Consider the following 23125-nt stretch of genomic DNA (forward strand, 5'->3'; position numbering starts at 1 on the left):
GTCCACTGATCTTGACAGAATGAGATTCAGTGACTACAACATCCGGAACCAATATACTGATGTTTCCTAAGTAAGTGTGGAGGCTGATTAGGAATTCATATTCACACCGGGAGATTTAAGAGATCAGATTAGACTATGACTTAATTCAAGATGTGCTTTGCAACCTTGTTCAACCGTTTGACTGTTTGGTTCGTATTGCAATTGGAGTTACAACCCGAACTTTGTTCCAGCAGCGATGACTTCAACAACAATCTACGACAGTGATCGGACTGTCCAGGCCGACGACAGTCTTCAAGACTTTGATCAGCCTCAAAAAGCGTTAACTGTCACTTTCAAGGATTTGAGCATCGAGGTTCATGGACTTGGAGAAGACTATGGTTCAACGTGTTTATCCGTTCTGGCCGACTTATTTCCATTCGCCAAAAGCCAAACATCTCGAAGGGTAAGAGAGCTCGACTGTTGACCTCCGCTGGAGATTTTATGCTAACATACGCAGCATATACTTTACAATGTGACGGGTCAGGTACAGCCGGGGGAACTGGTAAGTCGACGAGTGCAATTGCAATGCTGCTTTCCTCTAACACATCGCTCAGCTACTAGTTCTCGGGCGACCGGGATCAGGCTGCACTTCTCTACTCAAAGTAATATCTAATCAACGAAACGAGTTCCATCATGTCAGCGGTGACATAAGATACGGCAATCTCGGCCATAGGGGAGCACGGCAGTTTCGCAGCCATGTGGTAATGAATACCGAAGGTATGGAAATTACATCCGCGGGCTGAGTTGTCAAAGTCTAACTTGGAAATTCGCCAGATGACTTACACTTCCCGACCTTGGAGGTGAAAAAGACCATCGACTTTGCGACGTCAAGCAAGATACCTGGCTCATTGCCAGAGTCATCCACCAGCTCCAAGGATTATCTGTCACAGAAGACCGACGCCATTCTGGAATCCTTATCAATCAGTCATACGAAGAGCACAATGGTCGGGGATGAAGTCATTCGCGGGGTGTCAGGCGGAGAAAGAAAGCGAGTGTCAATCGCTGAGGTCATGGCTACTCAGGTATGAACGTATGAACATGGGTATCCCCGATGAACGCTCGTTGACCCCATACACAGGCTCCTGTTCAATGCTGGGACAACTCAACTCGAGGCCTAGACGCCAGCAATGCATTGGACTTTGCACGTGTCTTGCGCACGATGGCCGACGAGGAGCACAAATCCATTGTTGCAACTCTCTATCAAGCTGGAAACGGCATCTACGATCTCTTCGACAAAGTACTTGTGCTTGCTGAAGGAAGAGAGATCTACTACGGCCCCACAACCGAGGCTAGGCAATACTTCGAAGATATGGGCTTTGAGTGCACGCCGGGAGCAAATATCTCTGATTTCCTCACGTCAGTTTCGGTTCCTACGGAGCGACAAATACGCCCTGGATACGAAGATAAGATCCCGACAAGTCCGGCAGATTTTGAAGATGCGTATAAGACGAGCCCTCTTTTCGACAGGATGGTACATCAGATGAACGTGGTGTCAGAAAAGTCTCTGTCGGATGAGGTGGAGAGTATCCTGAGACTTCGAGATGCAGAAAAGAACCGCTCACTGCCGTATCTATCTCGTCAACGTAGCCCCTATCAGGTGTCATTCGCGAGCCAGATTACAAACTGCATTAGAAGGTATCGTCAGTCTCCCTCCACACTTCGATCGCAAGGTCTAACTGAAATTGAAGACAGTTTCAAATCATCTGGGGAGACCGTTGGTCCAACGCATTGCAGATTGCTTCTGCCCTCATCATGGCACTGGTCACCGGGAGTCTTTTCTACAACCTCCCATCTGACAGCACCTCCATCTTCACCCGGCCAGGCGCTCTCTTCTTCCCAATTCAACTCTTCGCCATGAACAAGATGTCCGAGACCACAGCCTCCTTCATGGGACGTCGAATCATCTCACGGCATAAGCGACTTGCTTTCCATCGGCCCGCGGCGTACGCCCTAGCTAATGCGGCAACCGATGTCCCGCTTGTCATTTTGGCATACTCCTTGTTCCAGTTGATCTACTACTTCATCGTGGGTTTTCAACGCGAGGCGGGCCACTTCTTCGCCAACTGGTTCATGCTCATTCTATGCACACTATGCTTCGCTTCCCTGTTTCGCATGATTGGAGCTTGGTGCAGGCATTTTGGGCTGGCTTCACAAATCACTGGGTGGATGACAATGGTTTTCATGGTCTATGCAGGTAAGTTCGCAATGATTCAATCACGGCGGATAGAAGACTTCTAAGCACTCATAGGATATCTCATTCCCGTACCGAGTATGCCTATCTGGTTCCGTTGGATTTCGTGGCTGAACCCCGCAACATATACCTTCGAAGCAATCATGGCTAAGGAGATGGGGGATCTCACCCTGGATTGCATTCAACCTCAGCTTATCCCCTTCGGATCTGCCTATGATAATAGCCAGTATCGCAGTTGCACAGTCAGGGGATCAACATCGGGATCGACAGTCATCAACGGCGAAACCTACATGAATGCTCAATATTCAGTCTACAAGGCACACATCTGGCGTAACGCAGGGATTCTCATCGGATTCTGGATTTTCCTGGCACTGATGACCGCAGTCGGCTTCGAGATCAATCTGCATTCCGATTCTGGCTCGAAAGTGTTGTTCGACCGACGAAGCAAAAAGAAGGAGGCAGCCACAAAGGTAGACACAGAAAAGGCAGATGAATCGGCTGCTTCCCATGATGTGTCTTACATGTCTCTTAGCAAGACGGTATTCACTTTCAAGGACATCAGCTACTTTGTTCGACACGAAGGGAAAGACCTTCAGCTCCTTCGCGGAGTCTCGGGCTACGTCAAGCCCGGTCAACTGGTCGCGCTAATGGGTAGCTCCGGTGCTGGCAAGACGACTTTGATGGACGTTTTGGCACAGAGGAAAGACAGCGGCACGATCGAAGGCAGCATCATGGTCAATGGCAAGCCGCAAGGTATCAGCTTCCAGCGGACAACGGGCTACTGCGAGCAGAATGACGTTCACGAGCCCACTGCTACAGTCTGGGAGAGTCTTTTGTTCTCGGCACGGCTGCGACAGAGCCACAAGATTCCAGATGAAGAGAAGCAGGACTATGTTCGAGGCATCATGGAATTACTCGAGCTGACACCTCTTCAGCACGCCATTGTTGGAAGTGAGTTTTACACCATTGAACTTGAGTCCCTGGCATCTCTTTCGAAACCACGCGCTAATCAATTACTTTCTGCACAGCGCCTGGCGGGGGCCTCTCTATCGAGCAGCGGAAGCGTCTCACACTCGCAACGGAACTCGTGGCCAAGCCTTCTCTCCTTTTCCTCGACGAACCGACTTCCGGCTTGGATGGCCAGTCTGCTTACGAGATCTGTCGCTTCATGCGCAGGCTCGCAGCATCTGGACAGACCATTATTTGCACCATTCACCAGCCATCTGCAACTCTCTTCGATGCATTCGATGTGCTTCTCCTCTTGGCCCGCGGAGGACGTACGACTTACTTCGGACCCACCGGCAGAAAGTCAGCTACAGTGATCGATTACTTCGCACGCAATGGTGCCGCTTGCCCACCGCATGCGAATCCCGCTGAGCACATAGTCGATGTGGTGCAAGGCCGTTTTGGTACTGAGATCGATTGGCCGCAGACATGGCTTGATTCTCCAGAGAGACAAGCGGCTATCACGGAACTTGATGCTCTCAACTTCAATGTTGAGGAGAAGAAGGACTCTGAGCCATCAACAACGGCCGAGGCCGTCGATGAGGATCAGCTTGCTGGATTCGCTACCCCAGTCGCGTACCAGGTCTATCTCGTCACAAGCCGACAACTGGTCGCGCTGTGGCGCAACCCTGATTACGTCTGGAACAAGATTGGACTGCACATCACCAACGGACTCTTCGGAGGTTTCACTTATTGGATGCTGGGTGACGGTACCTTTGACCTTCAACTCAGGCTCATGGCTGTCTTCAACTTCGTATTTGTTGCCCCTGGATGCATCAACCAGCTGCAGCCGCTCTTCATTCGGAACCGCGACGTCTTCGAGACTCGCGAGAAGAAGTCTAAGACTTACCATTGGTTTGCCTTTGTGGCGGCTCAGTTGCTGTCAGAGACACCTGTGCTGATTGTTTGCGGAACACTGGCGTTTGTCACCTGGTATTTCACGGTTGGCTTCCCCACAGAAGCAAGGATTTCCGGACAGGTCTACCTCCAAATGATCCGTAAGTCTTACTAAATCTCAATCGTGTGCGAAAATATCCTGCTAACCTGTGCTCATCCAGTCTATGAGTTCTTGTACACTTCACTGGGACAAGCCATTGCCGCTTACAGCCCCAACGCCTACTTCGCCGCGCTGGCCAACCCCATCATCATCGGCGCGGGTCTCATCAACTTCTGTGGTGTGGTTGTTCCGTACTCGCAGATCACGACTTTTTGGAGATACTGGCTCTACTGGCTCGATCCATTCACCTACCTCATCCAAGGAATGCTGGAGCCTGTGGTCTGGGATGTCAAGGTTCACTGCAAACCAAACGAGTTGACGCATATTCCACTTCCAGGTAATAGCACCTGTGGGGAGTACCTCGCCGATTTTCTCTCTTCTGAGCCGGGCTACGTTGCCGATCCGGGAAATAGCACCGTGTGTGCGTACTGTCCCTACAGCACTGGAGCGGACTACATGAGAACCATGAACATCAATGATTCCAGCTACGGGTGGAGAGGAGTAAGTAAACTATTGCATATAGACATACCAAGGGACTCCCGAATTCTGACTGTTGATTGCTATAGGTCGGTATCACTGCGCTCTTTTGCGTTTCGTCTTACGCCCTCGTCTTTCTGATGATGAAATTGCGGACCAAGACCACGAAAACCGCGAGCTGAGGGGGAACTGTTCAACACACTGCAAGTTGGAAGCTAGACATACTAGGAAGAGGCAACAGCCATGATCAGACCCATTTTCGCTTCCGGCTTCTCCCAGCCGCCTTGCAACCCATATAGAAGCCACGTCTTGAACGAATCGAGATACAATGAAAGCTGAGATAATGGGAATACTAGTGTCATAGCATTTTATATTATGCTGTCTTTTGCAAACTCCACACTCCTGACCATCGATCTATTTGGTTGCTACGTGATTGCCAATTCCATGGTCAGTACTTCATGGAACAGGCTTAGGTGCCGGAGTCGATCTCACCGGATACACCGGCTATTCTAAACTTGCATCTTCTTGGCAATGATCACCTTGACCACCAGGCTCAGGCCCAGATTGGTAAGATTACGTTGAAACGTTCTTCAGCAAGTTCAACTAATTGTAAATTACCTTGACTTGTCCAAAGAGGCGGTGATGACTGGGAGTACTTCAGCATGGCTGCAGCATGGCTGGATCTGCAAACAGGGTTGTACCTTTTCCTACATAACCATGTTTTTCACCATTGAGCCGAATGGTTGCTGAGCATAGTTGACAGCTGAAACCGAGTTTCTACGACGACGCTGCTTTGAGAATCACATGCAGCGGTCAGTGTCAGTGCACCAGAAATACGCGTCTTACGATGAGTCCCATTCCTTTAGCAACAATGTCGATCAGTGATACACAGGTTGTTTAGCAGGCTTCGTTCATCTAAATGTTTTCTCTCCACATGCAAGGACTCCTGTGGACCAAGATAATTACAAGATATCGATTTTCTGTCTTAGCTCGATGATACAAGCTACCTCTTTCACGTCACTTTTTCCGACGTGGGTTACTAACTCATACCTGGACCTTAATCGTTGTCTCAAATATCGCTGGAAATCAATTGTTCACTCATTATAAGAGAAAATAACTACCGGAAGCCCGCGGGCATCCGTATACCGTTCATCCCTCACGTGTGAGCTTTTCGAAAATGAGATTGGCCATTGCGATACTCATGACTTGCATGTGAAGCGTGGGATGACCCTAGACCGGAAGCACCACGCGGGGTTGAGCCGGTCGAAACGTCCGGTAGCTGCCGGGATGGCCATGGCTTCAAGTTTGGCCACGACCGCCAAGACCCTCGATAGGGTGCTTCGGCCACAATAATGACTAGTGATATCGTTTACAGAAGTTACATCGCTTTCAGTTCATGGCCACGATAGTTTGCCAACCAAAGTTTCGGTCGATTAGAAAGAGAGTTAGAAGTGGCAGGCGACTGCAGTGGCATATGCTATTAGTAATCGATCTTGAAGGCAGTTCCCCAGCAACAAACTTGTGGTGGAATGCTGACAATTAAGCAACTCGTCTTGGCCCAATCGACCCTGTCAAAATTATGCGATGACTACTCTGCTACCACGCCAACCTCATGATATGACTATAGAAATCAGGTAGGAAAGCTGCTCGCCATCCAGGCTCAGGTTTAGCTAATCGTGACGGGTCATCGCTTCTAGGTATTTGATGGACTGAATCGCAACGCCAGCGTATGATTCGGTTGCTCCGGAAAGCCCTACTTAGAACTGACAAGATTACCTTAAACCGAGAGAGTACCATTCCATTCATCCGGACACAATATCTCCTTCTCTGAAGAAGTCAAACCCTGAATTCGTCGCACATGTAATGACAAAGTCATGTTGTCGCTTCGCTTTTGTAATCGTTACGTAGTGGGGCGAGATATTACGGGCTGCTTCGGTATGCCGGGGAATTCTGAAATGGTTCGCCATCTTGATGCAGAGAAAAAGCTGCCATGGAAAGATATTTTTCCTGATTTTCAGAGTACCAAGTCGGTGATAAGTCAGAAACAGCTCCAGCATCGCTCGGCGTTAGAGATTCGAAGTACGCGGGGTGGAAGGGGGGGTGGAGTCTCTCAAAAAGACCTACATCATCGACACTCGGTATCCGAAGAATCTGTCTATTTTCTGGAATGACCCCTCACATATGCATTGTTTAGACCCCGCGGAGTCGTTTCCGAGGAGCGCCGGAGCAGACGATCCGAAAGCCTTCTAGAACGCTTTCGGATCTGAACTAAGAAAGCTTTGTGCGATTAACGGGCGCTCTCATCGCAGCCTCTTGCGTCGTGGCGGTGTCCAATAAGCTTGGCCTGTACATAACAAAGGCCAGATTTTGATTTGCACACCCGAGCCCGTCTGTTCCCTGGATTCAGGTTTTAGAAGAGGTTCGTCGCGATCTGGCAGCAAACCTTGGACGGTGTAGAGCGCTCAGACATGAGAGACTCCGTTCGGGTTCGGGAAAAGGCAACATATCCTCTTCATATCGCGCTGTGCCCATAGCTCCCAAAATATGGAACCAAATGACCCTTTCTCGTTTTCCGGGGAGAGCGAGGTAAAGAACGACCTCCACATGTCCCTTAAATCTGGTCCCTTTCAACGTCTCATAACCGGCCACAAGGGACACCGTGCAGCATGATGTTTGTTAAAGTTTCGCCTTCTGTTGATCACTCCATGGCGCTAACAATGGTGCTGCGCCCCGACCCTGGCAACGTCCGACCACTCAACGAACTCTAAACGGAACTAGAGCGGCCGGGCGAGTCAGGGCCGGTGCGGGACGCCCCTTGTCGCAGGTCACCAATTGTCGTTGATGTCGTTTATGAGCAGCTTGGAGCCCTTTCACCTTTAAGCGGGCGACAGAGAGGAAAGATTTCTGCAGCTGCGAACATACGATCGGCCACGGAAAGCTTGCAATTACATTTGTGAAGCGATGAGCCTCGCCATGTGGTTCACAGCTCACGTCGAGCAATTGAAGATACGATGAGTAACGCAACGGCTCTGACAGGGGCGTTTCCGCCCCCGCCTGGCGTCACACCGAATTTCGAGAACCCAAGGGACGCCGGGTGGATGTGGAATGTCGTAGGAATGAGTGTCCTGGCAGCGATTGCGACGCTGTTCTTTGGGATCAGGACACATCTGAACTTCACCATGGCGAGACCGTTTCTTCCAGATGATTGTATGTTGTACTTCAATCTTGTTCGGACGAGGTGGGAAAATAAACGCTTAACTGACTGCCAACCCAGGGACTTGCGCTATATCATATGTGAGACTCAATGGCATAGGACTGCGAATTGGCTATACTAAAACCCTCAGGTTTTGATAATGATATACGCTTCCACCGTGTTCGTGATGGCGCATTATGGTGAGGGCTATCATGCATGGGAGCTCACGAAAGAATCGTATCAAGAAGTGATGAGAGTAAGTTTGATAAGCCTATTACATCTTCAAGCGACGTGGACATAAACTAATGCAATGATCTTCAGTGGCTGTACGCCAGCTCCATTGTCTACTGCCCGGCAGCATACTTTACGAAGGTTACTTTACTCTTACTCGAAGCACGAGTCTTCGCCGTGCACGAGCGAGTTTCACGCGGGATCAAAGTCTTCATCGTCACCCTACTTATCTGCTATATCCCAATTCAGATACTCAAGACTGTCATCTGCTTGCCGGTGTCAGCCTTTTGGAACCCCAAGACACCAAATCCGAGATGCTTGAATCAACGCAAAATTTTCATTGCGGATCTGAGCCTGGCGATCATCACAGACTTCTTCATCCTCGTGCTCCCGGTACCATTGTTATGGGGGTTGCGCATGCCTTTGCGGAAGAAGCTGAAAGTCGCCGCGCTACTTGGAGCTGGAGGTATTGCGACAGCTGTGACTGTCTATCGCATGTATCTCGTCGTTCAATTCCTCGCTTCGACAGATGTCACTGCTGACTTTGTTGTTTTGGACCTTATCACGTAAGATATATCCCTTTTCCCCGTTACCCGCTTGAGAGCTCAACAGTGTGTATCAGAGCACTGGAACTTGTCATCGGCGTCGTTTGTGCTTGTTTACCCTCCACCAACCTCCTCTACGAACGGGTACGAAAGGGAGAAGGAAAGCCGATGGGTCACCTGCCACGGACTGTGGGTGATCTCAAGAAAGGGAGCAGTTCAAGCTCATCTTACTGGCGCAGTATATTGCCGAATAAGCAACTGAGGACTACGCGCACAGCCGTTACCGTAGGAGAACGTATTGCAATAAGTCAAACGGGCCCCGCCAACTTCGATACCGAACTCGCGGTCCTCACTGGTCAGCCGATGGGAATGAGGTCATTGACGGAAGAGACAGCCAGGAAGTCGGAGCAGACTGCCGAAGACTGGACCTACAACCCAAGAGCAAATTCAATGGACGGAAGGAGAGAAGGATGGCTGGCGCAGGGTGGCGAGAGCTCAGCACCAGGGTGTTCAGGGGACAGGGTACCCAACTGGCAAAATCACGATATGGAGGCCAGAAAGTCTTGGGAGGCTGTGTGGGAAAAGGCCATACCTCCGGAGGGGCTATCCTCGATACCTGAAGATGACGGTCCTCCCCGATTGCAGCTAGCAAAACATCCACCACCAGACTGGGAGCACCTAACAAAGTAGACGCGCAGAAGGGATTCCATGGATTACTGCGAAAGATACCCATCCTTAACAAGGAAGGACATAACGCATCATTGTCAACTTGATGAGGTGCATAGGAAAGCCACAGGTGTGTAACGAAATTCGAACTCCGGAGGGCGGTTGTGTAATGAGTAGAGTGTATAAAGCCTAGAGGCAGTGGCCATTTCACACGATGAATACTGAAGAGAGAATAATTACTACACACATGATGCAGACAAGCAACGAGTCGAGAGAAAAATATGCAGGGACATTCAGATGAAGCTCGTGAGGGACGGTCTCGATCGACTACTCTATGTTTGCGACGCGGCAAAAAAAAAAAAAAAAAAAAAAAAAACTATTCCTGAGTCCATGACACTGCAACAAACGCCAGAAATCCAAGCTTGATGAAACTTTCCGATCAAAAATACAAGTCTTGTTATCTGTTGTAGACATAATTGAGTTGATGAGGCAATATAAACTTTCTCAAACGCTGATGCAGCTCCATGTTCTGACTTCTGAAGAGGGAGAGCCCTGGGAACACTTGCTTTCAATGCGAACAAGCATCGACTTTCATGAAAAAAAAACATTCCTCTCCCAGAAATCGATAAAGACTTGGCTTCTATGTGTCGTTGCAAATTCAATTTGAAGTCGTCTTAAAGTTGAGCAAGTTTTCTGTTTTGGAACTCGATCATCCCTATAAGCTCCGGATGGCTGCACCTTATCTAGCGGGGACTTCACTGAAGTGGGGCTAATCCTTGGGCCGATGGTATAATACCTAAGCCAAGTGAGTTGCTATGAGAGTAAAGACTCAGATCGTAATACCAAGTGCTCGAATAGGAAAGAAAAGGGGTCGGCCTAAGAAATTTAATGATTGCAGTTCTGATACTCAATTCCCGATGAATGAAAGACTTCTAGCCATTTGGAAGCCATCTGATTCCTTTCACAAATGTTCAGCGCAAGTTAGAAAATTTCAAGTGAAGACATGTTCTGATGAGCAAAATTACTAGTGAGGTAATGATATGAGTTCACGTCAGATAGAATATTGGTCGAAACTTCCCATAGGGGCAAATGATGATAACCGAGGCTCCTTCACGTTTCTCAATTGAGTATTGAAAGTTGAGATATATCCGTACATAGCCAGGTTATTACATGCACTGACTGCACGTGGGCAGCTGCCACTGCGCTTGAATTCGGAGAGAGCCGGCGACAAACACTTGGGCCATCAAGGTAGAATCATTTAGAAAGTGATTGGTGCGGAATTAAACGATCCATGAACAGATATAGTAAAGAGCTTGCTGATCTGGGGACGTTTGCGGGAGCTAGATAGACGATTCGACAACGGTCGATATCTCGCACAAACGTAATCTCTTGACGCCATCTATCAAATGGTACATAATTAATCTTTTCGAGAAGGTGAAGAGACACAAAAAGACCAGAATGACGCCGTGACTTGGCGCTGCATGGTGGTGATGCCGGTACAATCTGCGGGAGTGTTACAACGGTGCGCTTGGCAAGACTGCGGAAGGCGCCAGATACGATGCGCCAAGAAGCTTACAACGCCTCCTTTAAGGGTGTTTGCCCGTATGGCAGTGCCTGTTGCCAAGTCCGGGCGGGTATGTAAGTAAATTTGCGGCGAAGGATGGTGGACTGCCGGGCCGGGGCATCGGGGCCGCTGATTCGTGCGTCCAAGTACCGTGCGGGCCTGGTCCGGTAGACACCTGCTTCTTTGGGCAGTAGTGCTCCGCATCGCGACATTGAAGCTCGTTGCTCCCACCTTCCAACCGCTGTTTCTTGACCTTCTGTTTCTAGCAGGACAAAGAACAATAATCATGTTTTTGACTCGTAAAGCGGTGGAGAGATACCGCGAAGCCCGACAAAAGAATTGAGGGGAAGGAGAACGCCAAGTTGTGATGGGAGGAAGATAAAAGAATCGCGTCGTCGCCCGTTCGATCAGCAGAAGATCTTGCTCTGCACCTCTCCGCTCTCTAGGTTGTGAAGTGATCATCGTGGTTCAACCGTCAATCACCCCTGCCTAAGACAACTCCCAGGACCCCTCCTGAACCACTCAAGATGAAGGCAATTACCTTGGCAACCTTGGCCGTGTCGGCGCTCCTCTCTGGAGCTTCGGCCAAGGAGATCGCACCTAGTGAACTCGTCTCTGAGATTTACGACAGCGGTGTCATTCACAAGGACCTCATGGCCCGTAAGAAGGTATTTGACACCGGTGGCTTTGCTTACAGCACTTGATCTAACCTTCGCAACTCATAGGCGTCATGGGATCGCCAAAGAGAGGCCGGAGAGATGGAGTCGACCAAGTACACGAGCCGCCTCGCGGAGGAGGGCCCCGTTTCTTGCGTAAACGGTGTTGCCGAGGTCATCCCTGGCGATGCCAACAACACTTTCAAGTGCAACAAGGTCGACTTCTACGACTTCAAGAGCCACTCCGACCTTGGCTCTACCGCCGGCGAGGGATCCTCTTCTTGGGGTTGGACCAGCCCTGACGGTCGCGAGTTTGCCATTATCGCTCAGGCTGATGGTGCCGCATTTGCTGAGATCACCTCTGCGGGCAAGCTCGTCTACCTCGGTCGCCTCCCGCAGTACTCTACCCAGTCTATCTGGCGTGAGCTCCGCGGATACAAGAACTACGTCGTCATCGGCAGTGAGGCCTCCCGCCATGGTGTCCAGATCTTCGATCTGACCAAGGTAAGCTCATCAACATCATCGTGCCTCATGTGTCTAGAATACTAACCGTTGGGGAAAGCTGTTGGACATTGACCCCGCCAGCCCGGTCACCTTCAGCAACTCCCGTGACCTTACCGGTTACTGGAACGGCCTTCCCGCCGGTTCCACCCACAACATCGTCATCAACGAGGAGAAGCAGTACGCCGTCGCTGTCGGCGCCCAGCCCCGTTCCAGCGCCTGCCGCTCCGGTCTGATCTTCATTGACCTCAGCGACCCCGCCAACCCTACCTCCCCCGGTTGTGCCGCTGGTGACGGTTACGTCCACGATGCTCAGTGCCTCGTCTACCGTGGCCCTGACGAGAAGTACTTTGGCCGTGATATCTGCTATGGTTACAACGAGGACACTTTGACCATCTACGATGTCACCAACAAGAATGAGACCAACATCATTTCTCGCACCTCTTACGAGGGTGCTAGCTGTACGTCGACTTGCTTTGTCCCTCATTGAAATAATGAACTAAGACTGATTGTACATATAGACACCCACCAGGGTTGGGTCACCAACACCGAGTGGCAGGAGTACCTCGTCCTCGACGACGAGTACGATGAGGTTGATGCTACCGGTCCTGCTGCTAGCGGTTACCCCATCACCTACTTCTGGGATATCAGATCTCTTGAGGCTCCTAAGCAGACTGGCTACTACCGCAGCGAGGCTTACGGCATTGACCACAACCAGTTCGTCATCGACGGCCTTGCCTTCCAGAGCCACTACGGTGCCGGTCTCCGCATTCTCGACGTCTCCTCTCTCCCTGATGACCCCACCGGAGGCGGCGTTTCCGAGGTTGGATTCTTCGACATCTACCCCGAGAACGACAACGAACCCCTTGGCGGATCCATTGACTTCGTCGGCACCTGGTCTCACTACCCTTACTTCAAGAGTGGCCACATTCTGATCAACACGATCGAGCGTGGCGCTTTCGTCGTGAAGCGCTCTGCTTGAAGGATTCAAGTCTGAGATTGGAATATACCTGCGTGTTTCCATGGTTGTCAGAAGGTCATCTCTATAGCAGTCCGCTGATTGAAGATGTATGAGTAGGACAACTCAGCTTTAATGATAATGATGGAATAACCTCGAGGCAATGACATACATCTCTGAATTCGAGCAAGTGAAACTACAATACCAGCGTCTCTCAGGTTCTTAACTCATAGCCGAGTTATTACAGTGAAGTATCCAGTCACTAATTGTGGACACTGAGCAGCATTATCTCGCTAAGGGACCTGAACAGGAGACATTGCACTTTGAAGTAAAGAAATTTTGTTCTTGGCCACAATCGATACCTGCGCGTTTGAAATCATATTCTTCATTCATGAATTGTCAATGACGCCATGTTTTGAAATAAGATCTATATTATAGAACATGTTGTATCATTAAGCATTTGGCGCAATAACGCCTATATTCTCTCCGAAACCTTGTTTTAATGAAAGGTCACCTGACCTTGTGATGCGTGAAGGTCTCAACAAGAAGGACACTCTCATTCTTGTTATGACTCTATTGCCCACACCGGTATACTCAATTCACTACCATACGAAATGGATTATTGTAAAGAGGGGCTCATAATTGGGAATCACTAACTTCAGTCTCTCTTCGGCCGGCCAAAAGGCCCGAGAGCCGCTATTCAGTCTTAGTCTGATGTGACCGTAGCAACACTGCCTTTTAGAGTTGCGACTACGAAACGCCACGAGTCATCAGTCAGCGCCAGATCAACGTCTGCGCGACCAGAGCGTTCCCCAACAGCACCTCTTTGGGTCTAGTTGACATTACGGACAAGCGTTTTCTCGGCCCCGACGCGCTCGACACTTCAATTTCGGCATTTCGAAGTCTCATCTAAGAATGCTAAACTTCATGTCTCCCCCAAACCTACTGTAGGGAAACGCGCCTGCATGTGGCTGAATGAGACGACAGCTTGAAGTCCCGCCAACTTTATGTACCCAAAGCCTGCCGACGACATTCACGCATCTCCCATGGGCGACCGCTCAACAAAAGCCTCGCCTCGATAGATGATCACTGTTCGACATATGCGTCGGCGGACGGACGCGCGCCCTTAAGCATGGCGATCGGTCAACTGGACAGCATCCTGAGACGCGATGACAAATTCCTGAAGGAGATGTGGACTTGGTTCGGTGTTGGAGCTCTCGTCATATTGTTGCGGTTTTTCGTGAGAATCCGCATGGTTGGCCCCAGAGGTCTCAAGGGAGACGACTACACAATGCTTGTTGTAAGCCGGAAATGAGCATGCATTAGTCAATGACGTGACGTTACGCTAATATTTCATCTGGATAGACTTTGTTCTTATACACGGTCTGTTTTGTGATGGTCGACTTAGTGTGTGAGTGTCACTTCTGATAATGAGCATTCAAGAGATGAATAGGATTTGGCGGTACTGATATGTGTAAACCTAGACCGATATGGCACGAACGTGGATCTCACCGCTGCCCAAATCAGCACTCTTTCCGATGAAGAAGTGGCACGACTTGTACAAGGTTCCAAGTTCCAACAAGTAGCTTGGTATTCATACACCGCATACTTGTGGTCTATGAAAGCGACCCTGTTATTCTTCTAGTATTTCGCACTCCTGGTCCTTCCGGAAAACAGAGACTGACAGTTCTGAAGTAAGCGAATGACGTTTGATTTGTGGCAGAGTGCGAGAGTTCTGAAACACCTGGCCTGGTTTACGATTTTATCATACCTGGTTGTGGTTGGAACGATAAGCTTTAGCTGCATGCCGTGAGTGATGGACTCTCAAGTTCCACTGGAAATTTGGGCTAATGGCATCGCACAGGTTTTCAGATAATTGGGGAGTGAGGCCCCTACCAAGTGAGAAGTGTGTTTTCAAAGCCCAAAATTTACTGGTCTCGACATTTCTCAGTAAGTCTAATAGAGAGTCTAGTTGGATAACTCAGTGTTCCAAGCTGACCAGAGACAAGATGTTGTGACCGATGCAGCCATTCTTTGTCTGCCGCTGCCGGTTCTGAAGGAAATCAGGGTACCTTTCTACAAGAAGATATTCATAGCAGTACTAATATGCTCCGGTTTATTCGTCATCGCGGCCGCGATCATGCGAGTTGCGGTAACTTTGGGATCAGAACCTTCAACAATTACGGTAAACCGATGGGGAGTCCGAGAATGCGAAGTTGGTCTGATTGCTGTCAACGCACCCATTCTACGTCCTTTATTCTCCCGGAGGTTTTGGCAGTGGCATTACCGACCGCCGGCTCGCCCGTCAAATCCTATGGAAAGTGCAAGAAGGAGTCGAACAACAGTTGGCGGCCACAGACGGAGAGTCATTAAAGAAGACTCACTTCTTGGGTGGGTGAATTCTACTACATCAAGAATAGGAACCATTGTGGGAGGGACTCTCGATCATGGGAACGCAGGGGACGTGGAATTAGGGGATGCGGCCAGTGAACAAGAGTTGGAGCCTCTTGACAAGGGTGAGGATAATGAGAGCCAGACTTCCCATATCCCCGCCAATGACGAGACAGCGAGAGATGATTGAGTTTACACGAACACATCGGCTTCGACTCAAGACGATCACTTGAAGAGGAAAGCAGCACATTCAGGATTTATTTGGTGTTAATGAAAAGCAAGTCTTAAAAGAATACCCAGCGGTGTAGTAGCACAATAGAGTTGGTGGCTTACACTTGTGTAACTAAGGTCATTCGGGTTCATGCCAAATCCACCATAGCTCAACAAAGTCAGAAAGGAGAACAGGAAGCCGAAACGCCGCCTTGCAAAACCAAACTTCAGGCCCTCAACCTAGCACAAGCTCACAGCAATTTTGCAGAATGCGGTCAGGGAAACCCGACCAGCCAATTACTCGAGTCCATCCGAGTCTCACTTGCCCATTCACTGCAGCAAACATCTTACTCTCTGTCTCCCTGTCTTAGCTCCATTATCGATTCTCCGGGCCGTCCACAATATTCATCATCGCTTTTCTCGGGACATTTACTCAGTCAGTCTGACCAGTATACTTGGCTTTCAGTCAGTCTCAGGTCTCGTAACGTCAAGAAAGCATCCGGAAATTCAGAGACTCCAGTCTTACAATACTGACATGGTTGTTGTTCACTTTATAATGCTCTTCCTTATCTTGATCAGCCTCTCGATACCGCATTCGCAAGCTCGGACAGCTACGGGTAGCCAGCTGAATTTCACAAAAAACACTTGGGGCTCTCGGGAAGCTCTTCAGTGACGACCGATACGGGAGTTAATTGACTACGCTCGACACCCTCTTGAGAGGCATTCTCGGGTTCAGTTTTCGTGGCGGGATGGTGCAAAGGCCACAAGAGGATTCTGCTTGGATAGACTGGACCTAGGAGCCGAAGCTGCTCATCTAGGTCAGTTGCTTGGGTCTCACTCACAGCAGTCATGACTTCGTGAAGGAAGTCATCCTCATAATACGCGAAGTCGTTCTCGGCCTGCACAATCGGGTAGATCAGAGCATCGATGCCGGCATTGACGCGAGCGTTGACGTCTTGAGCACGAAGCGGACAAGGGGTATCGGCTTCGTCATTGCTACTGGCATTAACGTCTCGAACACGACAGGAACGAGGAGCACCAAACTCGTTATGGCTGGTAGCATCCTGGCCACCGCTGACAGTCTCCGAATTTTCCAGCCAGCCAAGCACAACGCCTCGGTTTAACAAGGGGTCTTGCGGCTGGGCAAGCACCCTGTGTGGTGGTACGGGAGGCGGCGCATTTGCGATGGGGCCGAGCAAGAAGTCAATGGAATCTTCTTCGTCCCACTGAGAAACGCCAGCAGCGCTAGTGGGAGCCTCAATGACCGTAGCGACATCATCAGTGTCGAGATCGATCACGTCAGAAAGCTCGTGCTCGAGGTAAGCGATCGAATTCGGCGAAGGAAAGAAGAGCTGACGAGGCTCGACAATGGGTAGGAAGGGAACTACAGGAGTGCCAAATGCGCTCTCGTCGAAGAGAGGACCGAGAGATGGAGGCGAGTCCGGTCGCAATCTGGTTTGTTGTCTTCTGGTATACTCGGTGTCTCTGGGCTCAGTCGGCTTTTTGTTACCTCGAGCACGCAGTGGAGATGGGCGCTTGAATTTGCGGCTAGCATCAGCCTTGGATCGCTTGATGATGCTCAGAGGCGCGGGGACCATAGATGGGACAACAAAGCCGTTGTGCTTTGTTAAAGGAAGGGCCATAGGCAAAGTCGGTTGATTGGAAGGTCCATTTCCGCGGTTGTTGACTTCCTCATTTATGGTGAACAATGGCTTTGCCTCAGCGTTGGGGTGTATAGGTTGGCTTCCGTGAATGATTGGCTTGCTCTTCGCCGGGATTTGCAGTGGCAGAGGCTCTTGAGATGCAAGGAAAAAGTCCCTTTCACAGTAGTCCCAAGCAAGTCCCTCCCGACAGTGTCCAGGCTTAAGGCTAGACAGTAACTCGTCAATATCTCCAATTACTTCCGTGATGAGCTCAGGCCTCTGATGCTCTTCCCGCGCTTCAGAACAGACCGATGAGACACTGAAGGACCCGGAATGGCTGCAAAAGAGCTCTCCGGGAACACGAGATGGAATTGGGTGGTGGATGTTATCGACATCCCTGACAACTGTGATGACCGAGGTGTTGTCGTAATCTCCGTAGGAAATTCCCGAGGTCTGCTGTGGGACGTCAAGCTTGTATTCTGGTTGAGAACCAATAGAAAGTTGGAAGAGTCTTGTAGGCTTGAGCAAGGCATCTGCGGTCCTGTTGCGGCTTCTATGGCCGAAAAGGGGACGAGAGGGTCGAGAGGGAAGGTTTTCAAGAGGACTCAAGGGACTTTTAGAGGCCCATTCTGCTTGTATTCCATAAGTATCAAGCCTTGTCGCAGTAGAAAAAAAGGAAAGCAAACCTGGGCTTGGGGATCTCCGTCGCGATTCCTCAACGCTTGAGGTATCCGAGAGACCAGTCTCAGAGAGCTCAGACAATCTCTAATTGCCTTCAGCGTCTAGGAACTGATTGAAAGAGGTTTATTCCGGGAACACATTGCTAGCATTCGCGAGATGCCGAGTTCTGGGCACGTTTTCGTTGCACTCTGCAACAAAGCGAGTGTCTACGGCGCTGTTGACATCAATGGCCTTTGCCATTTGCGAGAAATTTGCCACCGTGAAGCTGGCATAGATCGAAGGCCGACGCAAAGGCCCTATTGTAATTACTTGACGCGTAGAAGTAATTGATCGAGACGCGTTGGAGAAGAGATGACTGCTGTTGACCAAAAGCTGGCCGTAGTCCCATTGATAGGAGCTTGAGTCTTCGCACATTTTTGGCGTTGGGTGAGGGTTCCTGAACAACAACGCAAGGACTTGCTGAACAACATCACTAAGTGGCATCTTCAATGACTTGTATCACTGAAAGCCATCAAGGTCAGTCAGGAGAAGACATAGTGATCCTCATTTGCTTAGGATCTGACGAATACGCAGCCAATAAAGCTGGTGGTAGATGCCAAGTTGTGAGAAGATGCTTACCTGACTATATCTTAGCAGTATGGGCTTCACGATCATTGATGAGTTGATGATATCTTCCCGCTCGACTCTGGAGAGAAAAGAGACCGGCGTAATAGAATGGGATGCGGCAAGTGGGTAGCCAAGTGAATGCAAGAGCCATCAATCCAGAATGGAAGAAGAGTTGTTTAGTCACGAATGTGGTCAAGCCAGGTTGATTTCCTTGCCACGGCGGGAAAAGTTCTGCGAAGGGCAAAGGATCTGCGGAATGTTGCGCAAAGTCGCGGAAATTCGCGGAAAGTCTTGCGGTGATGAGGAAGAAAAAGGGAGGTCAATACGGCGAGGAGTGAAAGGAAGTTTAGGTAGTCGAAGGGCCGTCCGAAGGGCGGTAGGTCGTCCCATGTTGATGCGGCGAGGTATCTCGAAGCATCAGTCACTGGACCAGTCCCGAGGACCCACTACGAAGCTTCACCTGGCCATCTAAATTACCCAAAGAAGACTCATCTTAGACTTCACCTTTCCGAAAGGGGAAATCGTCACTCGACGGACCTTTCGTTTGGCCTCAGGATTTTGGTAGATCTCTCCCGTTGTGAATTCAGCACTCGGTAACACCTGGAGCTCACACCTACTGTCAGCTTCACAGGCGGAAGTTTCAACCACAAAGCCCGGTATCTACGTCAGATTGTTGAAAAGGGCCCAGGTATCCTCTGACAAGGACCGCAAGGTCAAGGACACTGAGTTGACATTACTTTGGGGTTTGGAGAGATGGTATTGCTCGTTGTACTTTAAGATCGGAAGCACACAGACGGATGTTGACAATACTATTAATGAATTCCTTTTTCGGCGACCTTGCGAATCACACGACCTGAAGGCAGCGGCTTGTATGACGACTCGGCTTTAGCGGTTGCTCCCTTGCCCATGGTCCATTTCTTTATGCTTCAACACCCTGAGCAGGCATAGAATCTTGGTTCAAGCCGTAAAGTCCTAAGATAGATTCGTTCCAGACAAATCTCCATACTTTCATCGTCTCTTCTCAGGCTAGAAAGTGTCTGACTATTACTGGATCATGTCCGCAGGCTCACAGTCAGTGATAGTCGGGCTGGATATTGAGGAAGTGGAGCTAATTACCTTGTCATTGGATACCTACGCCAGATAGATCTAGGTACAAAGTCGTATGTATATTCCCAAACGCCAGAATATCGATTCTCAAATCTACAAAGTTCAGTCTGGGAGGATTTAAGAAATAGACTCGAGGCATGTTCATCTCATGCATTGTTGAGTTCGCCTCGGACTGTTGGATCTTTCTTGTTCCCACCCCTGTCTTTCGTGCCATCTCGCTAGTACAAATTTGTCGCATCCGGGGTCACACTGTGAGCTTACGCCCAGTTATCGGGCCCACGCAGCAACTTGGTATGCGTCGATAGCGTGGAAGGGACCCAGGGCAAGCTGAACCTTTCCTCGCTGCTCGTTGGTCCCGAATAAGAGCGCCTCCTCCTGGTCATGCAGTGTGAGCCCATCAGCTGCCGAGCCTCCCAGAGCGTACAACCGGCCCTCAATGCATTCATACAGGTTTCTGGTAGGGTACCAGCATGCCCTGGCATGAAGAACCCATGTAGCCTTAAGTTGCTGCCTGCTGTTTTCACGATCCAGGGAAGAAAATCCTTCTCATCTGCAGTCAGCATTCATGTGGGAGCAACGGTCAAGAGTTCGTTAGATGTGGGCCTCCCTACAATATAACTGATTGTCAATCACCCACACATTTGAAGTGATAATTAATTGAGCGGCTCTTTCATCCTGGCATCAGCTCTTACGCACTTGCTGCCACACCAACAAACTCGTTGACGATGTCGGACCAAGCCGATGCTCCGGTCTTTGGCGCTTTCAGTTCGCTGCTAGGTTACGTTGGGGGGCAAGCTGCCACCAGCGCGATCTTCGAGAGGTTTCTTTGGCCTCAGCGGAATTTCTCATCGTTTTCCATTTACGACATGCCGCGACTAGCATGTTTGTACTCTATGGCAGGCCCTATTGGGTCAATTGCTCTCGAGGTCATCGACACTGCATATAAGAATGGACTCTTTAGCGGTGCTGTACAGGGTCATATGCTTGGAACACACTTTTACCGCGACCTTGAATGGACCTATACTTTGCACGCCTGCGGAGGAGAATCTGAGAGGGAATCGCAAATCCGAAACTGCCTTTGGGTCCAGGCCCTACTCAACATGCCTCTCCCAACCATCAAAGAGCCCTCAATCCGACAACCAAATGACACCGAGAGCGGCAAAGTCACTGAAGAAAAAGCGAAACCAGTGCGCGCAAGAGTTGCCGTTAGCCACTTAGTGCTCTCAAAAGCTACAGACGAAGACCTTGGTAACTCCAAGGTCCCTTTCATTTCGGAAGAGATCAAGCGTGTTGACTTGCTCTGCTTGGTGGAGATTATATTAACCGAGTGTGTTGGCATCGGCATCATGATTTGCGTAGCCACAATCACTCGCTCGCTGTGGAGCATCATCTTCATTATGCCGCTCATCCTTCGAATTATCGGCACCTTATTCGCTCTTGAACGTGAGGGTCTAACGCCCTTCCCGGACGCAATCGACGATGAACAGACACGGGACTGGGAGATCAATTGCCCGGCAATCGAAGGAAAATTCATGTTAATCACCGGCCCGCCCTCTATCGTCAACCAGTTCTTTCGTCATTACGGACATCCTGTGAGAAATCGATTCCGCGAGGTTATCCAGCTAGCTGTCGTCATTGCCTTTGGGACTTATTTCCCAGTGGGGCTCCTTTGTCAAGTCACCTGGATGCCCGTTTTTGTACAGTACATCTGGACAGTTTGGCAAGTCTGGCAAGTCTTGGTCATGCATTTCGATCGATATACCCAAAGAGGGACCAGCCGCACGACTACAGATGCCGCTATCGCAGCGAAGTTATTCAAGAGTTTCCAAACTGGTGACTCTGACAGAGTTTTCGCAAGCGATATCCTGTTTGGGCAGAGGAGAAACGGACCTGCTGTTGTAAAAGCCAGTTTATCATTGACAGTGGCGGATAGCTATGCAGACGGAAAGAAAGTTTTGAAGAGCAAGATTGGGAAATGAAGGAAGGAAGGAATGATTTGCAATGTTTCACAATGTTCGTTAATATTTTCTCTTGCTAGAAGTTGTTTTGCAGACTCGCCTCCTCTCAACCGTGGAATGCGAATGTGACTTCTCAGAGTACAGGGCTTAGAACTAGCAAAGGGGCAATCAAAGAAAGGGACTATTTCAGCTGCGTACAAAGCCGTGATTTATTAAATGCACAAGATTACTCTTGCAATATCTAAACTGCACCAAGGCTCGCATTCTGAGGCAAAAGTCCACAAACATCAACGAAACACTGAAAATGGTCGATCTCAAGGACGAATGAAAATGCGCCGCAAGATTCCGACTCGCAGCCGCCACACTATCGCTGGGTTACAGGTGATGACTGAGAGCCTTAGGACTGTCTTGGCTGTCGTATTGTCACACAGCACATGCAGTTGCGAGGCCTGAATCCCACATCAAAGTTCGATGTGATATGGAGCTCACTAAGAGATGAAGAAAAAGTCACAACTGAGTTACCTAGTCAGTATCTGAACCCTCTTGTGAGAGACCTGTAAGCTGGTAACTTACTCGACGGCTTTGACAAGGGAACATAAGGCGTAATGACCCTAGTCCACTGCAGTACACATGATGTAACATGACCTTGAGGCTCTTTTCATATAAGGTAGGTTGCATCAATCAAGAAGATTTTGCCTTGTGATTGAATTCGTGGGGGGCTTGGTGGTCATCCTTGTTGTTATCTCCATGTCGATCGCCAATAACTTCACCATTGCATGCCTGGATGTTCAGCTTCGTTGTTGTATGATGTTCCGAATTGCCTTCAAGTAGTATCGGCTGAGAAGCGATATAGTCGTCTTGGTTCTGCATGTCGTAGTGCATTTGCTGGATAATATCCTCCTCCAAGTACTCCAAAAGACCCTTGACACCAATATGGGACCAATACGGGCTGTCTCTTCCCACAGAAAGTTGGTATTATCGAAAGCCTCGCAGTCAAGACCGTCCTCATACTCGACAATATCTGACTCTTGATATTTGTTCATCATGTGGCGACGTTCTTTGAGCCTACTCGAGGCACCCAAGGTGCACAAGGTCGCTTCTCCGGATCCATTCTCATCAGAGATATCTATTGGCCATGAGTCTGTAAAGGCTGTTTGCACACCAGAGGTGGAGAGGCTGAAATCCACTTCGAAGAATTCATCTGATGCCTCCACGAATTTGTCAAGGAAATACCTCATTGACAGCGACTCAGGGTAGTGTGGAGTGACATTGACCAAAGTGCAGCCGGAATCGTCTTCAGCTACCAGGTGACCAAACAAGATCTCTTCGCACATGATCGGAAAGAAGTCGAAGTATGAAGCCTAGTCAACCTCTTGTCCTTCTCCACTCTCCGTGGAAGAAATCACAGAATCATCGTCACTGGACCAGTCTCGGTCACTCCCGGCGTATTCTGAGTCGGTTCTTTCAGCGTTTGTACACCCAGAAATCATCCTTCGATGGGAGACA

At 49.6% G+C, this 23125-nt stretch overlaps 8 protein-coding genes across 8 annotated transcripts; 6 read left to right on the forward strand and 2 right to left on the reverse strand.

The window, feature by feature from the left end:
* Positions 1 to 235: 235 nt before the first annotated feature.
* Positions 236 to 4891, forward strand: CPAR01_10009 (multidrug resistance protein CDR1; the record flags this gene model as incomplete). The annotated part of the gene is made up of 10 exons (XM_060494272.1): positions 236 to 442; positions 497 to 541; positions 594 to 756; positions 814 to 1061; positions 1118 to 1674; positions 1728 to 2233; positions 2288 to 3181; positions 3259 to 4233; positions 4294 to 4733; positions 4799 to 4891. 10 exons carry the CDS (start codon positions 236 to 238, stop codon positions 4889 to 4891), a joined length of 4128 nt encoding a protein of 1375 aa, XP_060346454.1.
* A 2829-nt stretch (positions 4892 to 7720) lies between these two features.
* CPAR01_10010 (uncharacterized protein) lies at positions 7721 to 9368 on the forward strand (the record flags this gene model as incomplete). The annotated part of the gene is made up of 5 exons (XM_060494273.1): positions 7721 to 7916; positions 7984 to 8003; positions 8054 to 8158; positions 8224 to 8699; positions 8756 to 9368. 5 exons carry the CDS (start codon positions 7721 to 7723, stop codon positions 9366 to 9368), a joined length of 1410 nt encoding a protein of 469 aa, XP_060346455.1.
* Positions 9369 to 11435: 2067 nt separating this feature from the next.
* CPAR01_10011 (uncharacterized protein) lies at positions 11436 to 13047 on the forward strand (the record flags this gene model as incomplete). The annotated part of the gene is made up of 4 exons (XM_060494274.1): positions 11436 to 11576; positions 11634 to 12068; positions 12127 to 12526; positions 12587 to 13047. The coding sequence occupies 4 exons, from the start codon at positions 11436 to 11438 to the stop codon at positions 13045 to 13047; spliced, it is 1437 nt and encodes a 478-aa protein (XP_060346456.1).
* A 1108-nt stretch (positions 13048 to 14155) lies between these two features.
* CPAR01_10012 (uncharacterized protein) lies at positions 14156 to 14609 on the forward strand (the record flags this gene model as incomplete). Its single annotated transcript, XM_060494275.1, has 2 exons — positions 14156 to 14323; positions 14508 to 14609. 2 exons carry the CDS (start codon positions 14156 to 14158, stop codon positions 14607 to 14609), a joined length of 270 nt encoding a protein of 89 aa, XP_060346457.1.
* Positions 14610 to 14641: 32 nt separating this feature from the next.
* CPAR01_10013 (uncharacterized protein) lies at positions 14642 to 15604 on the forward strand (the record flags this gene model as incomplete). Its single annotated transcript, XM_060494276.1, has 4 exons — positions 14642 to 14667; positions 14719 to 14832; positions 14888 to 14973; positions 15033 to 15604. 4 exons carry the CDS (start codon positions 14642 to 14644, stop codon positions 15602 to 15604), a joined length of 798 nt encoding a protein of 265 aa, XP_060346458.1.
* A 652-nt stretch (positions 15605 to 16256) lies between these two features.
* CPAR01_10014 (uncharacterized protein) lies at positions 16257 to 18362 on the reverse strand (the record flags this gene model as incomplete). The annotated part of the gene is made up of 2 exons (XM_060494277.1): positions 16257 to 18032; positions 18087 to 18362. 2 exons carry the CDS (start codon positions 18360 to 18362, stop codon positions 16257 to 16259), a joined length of 2052 nt encoding a protein of 683 aa, XP_060346459.1.
* Positions 18363 to 20386: 2024 nt separating this feature from the next.
* CPAR01_10015 (uncharacterized protein) lies at positions 20387 to 21640 on the forward strand (the record flags this gene model as incomplete). Its single annotated transcript, XM_060494278.1, has 1 exon — positions 20387 to 21640. One exon carries the CDS (start codon positions 20387 to 20389, stop codon positions 21638 to 21640), a length of 1254 nt encoding a protein of 417 aa, XP_060346460.1.
* A 660-nt stretch (positions 21641 to 22300) lies between these two features.
* Positions 22301 to 22953, reverse strand: CPAR01_10016 (uncharacterized protein; the record flags this gene model as incomplete). The annotated part of the gene is made up of 2 exons (XM_060494279.1): positions 22301 to 22483; positions 22549 to 22953. The coding sequence occupies 2 exons, from the start codon at positions 22951 to 22953 to the stop codon at positions 22301 to 22303; spliced, it is 588 nt and encodes a 195-aa protein (XP_060346461.1).
* Positions 22954 to 23125: the final 172 nt, after the last annotated feature.

The sequence above is a fragment of the Colletotrichum paranaense genome, assembly GCF_030867605.1.
Source record: "Colletotrichum paranaense strain IMI 384185 chromosome Unknown Scaffold_8.1, whole genome shotgun sequence".
Taxonomy (NCBI): Eukaryota; Fungi; Ascomycota; class Sordariomycetes; order Glomerellales; family Glomerellaceae; genus Colletotrichum; species Colletotrichum paranaense.